The following is a 2,880-nucleotide window of genomic DNA, read 5'->3' as shown; positions in this document are numbered from 1 at the left end:
ACAAATATATATCCACTTGAAATATACAAACTTGCTATTATATATATAATCATGTGGCTGCTATCTAAACTTGCTTTTATATATATATAATCATGGCTGCTATCTATTTTTGTTCATGGGGAAAAGAATGATGTTCAAAGAAATGCATCTGCGGACGAGTTATTTTCAATCTAGATAATGTTCTTGAATTATGGTCTAGTCATCGACAATAAAAGTCACAGGATTTTAGCTCATGACGTTCACATTTCCAACTTCAAATTGCAACAAGTTTGCTCAGTTCCCCCTCAGTATGTTGCATTATAAATAGAGCGCAATTCTGCTCCCAAAACACAAACTACAAAATCTCAAAATCATGAAGACTCCATCCATTTCCACTCTTTTCTTCATTCTTTTTGTTATCTTTTCGTGCTCGTCGGCAGCTTCTGCTGACGACCACGATGATTTTCTCGAATGCCTCTCCGAAGAGTTTCATAACTACACCTCCATTTCGAGGGTTGTGTACACCCCAGCCAACTCATCTTACGCCTCCATCCTGCGATTTTCGATTCAAAACCTGAGATTCACGTCGCAATCCACCCCAAAACCTCTAGTGATCATAACTCCGGAGCACGAATCCCACATACCGCCTGTCGTCTATTGTGCCAAAGAAAATGACATGCAAATTAGAACTAGAAGTGGTGGGCATGACTACGAGGGACTGTCTTATGTATCTGAAGTCCCATTCGTGATCATTGATTTGATCAACCTTAGTGAAGTAACAGTTGATGCTGAGCACAAAACTGCATGGATTGGAGCTGGTGCAACCATTGGCTCGTTATATTATAGGATCGCGGAGAAAAGCCCAATACTAGGGTTTCCAGCTGGTGTTTGCCCAACTGTTGGTGTTGGTGGCCACATCAGTGGAGGAGGCTACGGCATATTGCTCAGGAAATACGGCTTGGCTGCAGATAATGTTATTGATGCAAGAATAATAGACGTTAATGGCAGGATTCTCGACAGAGAGTCGATGGGTGAGGACTTATTCTGGGCCATTCGAGGTGGTGGAGGTGCCAGTTTCGGTGTCATTCTAGCGTGGAAAGTACAATTAGTGGATGTTCCAGAAAGAGTCACTGTTTTTACAATCGACAAGACTTTGGAACAAAATGCCACTCAACTCATCCATCGCTGGCAATACATTGCACATAGGTTCGACCCAAATTTGTTCATCAGAATCCTCGTAAGAAGGGTGAATTCCAACCAGGATGGAAGGAACATGACTGTTCGTGCTTCCTTTAATTCAATTTTCCTTGGCGGGATCGACAAATTGCTCCCATTGATGCAAGAAAGTTTCCCTGAATTGGGCTTGCTAAGAGAAGACTGCATGGAAATGAGTTGGATCCAATCCATCTTGTATTTTGCCGGGTTCCCCATAGAATCACGTGAAGTTTTGTTGAATAGGACACAACCCAACGTAAGATACTTCAAAGCAAAAGCCGATTATGTACAGAAACCCATTCCCGAATATGGGCTTGAAGGCATTTGGAGACTGTTCTATGAACCCGAAGCCGAGGAGGCCGAGGTCATCTTAAGCCCATACGGTGGAAGAATGGATGAAATTTCTGAATCCGCAATTCCATTTCCTCATAGGGCTGGTAATTTGTACAAAATCCAACATCTGGTGTACTGGGAAGAAGAAGAGGCTCAAAATTCCGACCGATACATAAGTTGGATTAGGAGGCTTTACAGTTACATGGCTCCTTACGTTTCCAGGTTCCCAAGGGCAGCATACATCAATTATAGAGATCTCGACATTGGAGTGAATAACAATGAAGGGAAGATAAGTTATGAACGAGCAAGTGTTTGGGGCATCAAGTACTTCAAAAACAATTTCGATCGATTGGTTAGGGTGAAAACTGCTGTCGATCCTAAGAATTTCTTTAGGAATGAACAGAGCATTCCCCCAAGGTGGACAAAGAAAGATGACTAAGATTACATCCGGGACATGGTTTTATAAACATATACATCTAAATACGCTTCCCTTCATTTGATTTCGTTATATATAGTATTTGTATGCGAATAAGGCATTGTAGTAGATATTTGGTGTCATTTGTAGCATAATGATTTGTTTTTCCTGTCATGATATTGTACTAATAAATTGATTCATTGGTGAAAATAAACTCTGTGATTTTGTCAAGGAAAGGGAGTTCGATATCCCAAAACTGTACAAATTCAGTCCCAGAACGAAAAATTGTGCCATGTTTCTTTAACCCACAACTTTCTAATATGTATGCACAAAATATCTCTTATATGCAAAATTCTAGTTCATCCAAATCTTTTTCTTATCTATTATTTTATTTTTCAGTTGGAAAGTACTATAATAAGAACTTATATATATAAGTCTTTTTGCTATGGTGGATTTCTAATTTCATCGTGTTTCTTTTTAATTATTATTAATGAGCAATGAAATTATATTAATAAATTAACAGCACATTGAAAGTCACCATGAGCCAACAACAAGCTCGCTGACCTATCAAAGAAAAATGGGAAAAATCCAGAAATTCCCTGTGATAAACAAATGTTTAAAAAATTTCCTACGAAAATTAAAGTATTGAATACCTTTCCTGTGATATAAAATAAAGTTCAAAAAATTCCCTCTGTGCAAAAATTGACCCACACGTGCTTTTGACTGCGAATTTGCTATAAAAATACTTTTGTTTTTTATATTTTTACCCTTTTCTCACATCTAATATATAATATTATATACTTATTAATAAAAAAATATTATTTTCTATAATAATTATTTAATTATTTATATAATAAAATATAATTTTAATTAAATTAATTAAAAAATTATATATTTAAAAAAAATACAGTGGCGGCGGCGTCTGAAGAAGAGGGCGC

The 2,880-nt window shown here is 37.3% G+C and overlaps 1 protein-coding gene across 1 annotated transcript; it reads left to right on the top strand.

Annotated features, from left to right (window-relative positions):
* On the top strand, window positions 316-2,173 carry LOC105162214 (berberine bridge enzyme-like 18). The gene has a single exon (XM_011080207.2). It carries the CDS (start codon window positions 353-355, stop codon window positions 1,964-1,966), a length of 1,614 nt encoding a protein of 537 aa, XP_011078509.1. The 5' UTR covers window positions 316-352; the 3' UTR covers window positions 1,967-2,173.

This window comes from Sesamum indicum, linkage group LG5, assembly GCF_000512975.1.
Source record: "Sesamum indicum cultivar Zhongzhi No. 13 linkage group LG5, S_indicum_v1.0, whole genome shotgun sequence".
Classification (NCBI taxonomy): domain Eukaryota; kingdom Viridiplantae; phylum Streptophyta; class Magnoliopsida; order Lamiales; family Pedaliaceae; genus Sesamum; species Sesamum indicum.
The sequence above is the reverse complement of the archived record's forward strand: the minus strand, read 5'-3'. Positions and strand labels throughout refer to the sequence as shown.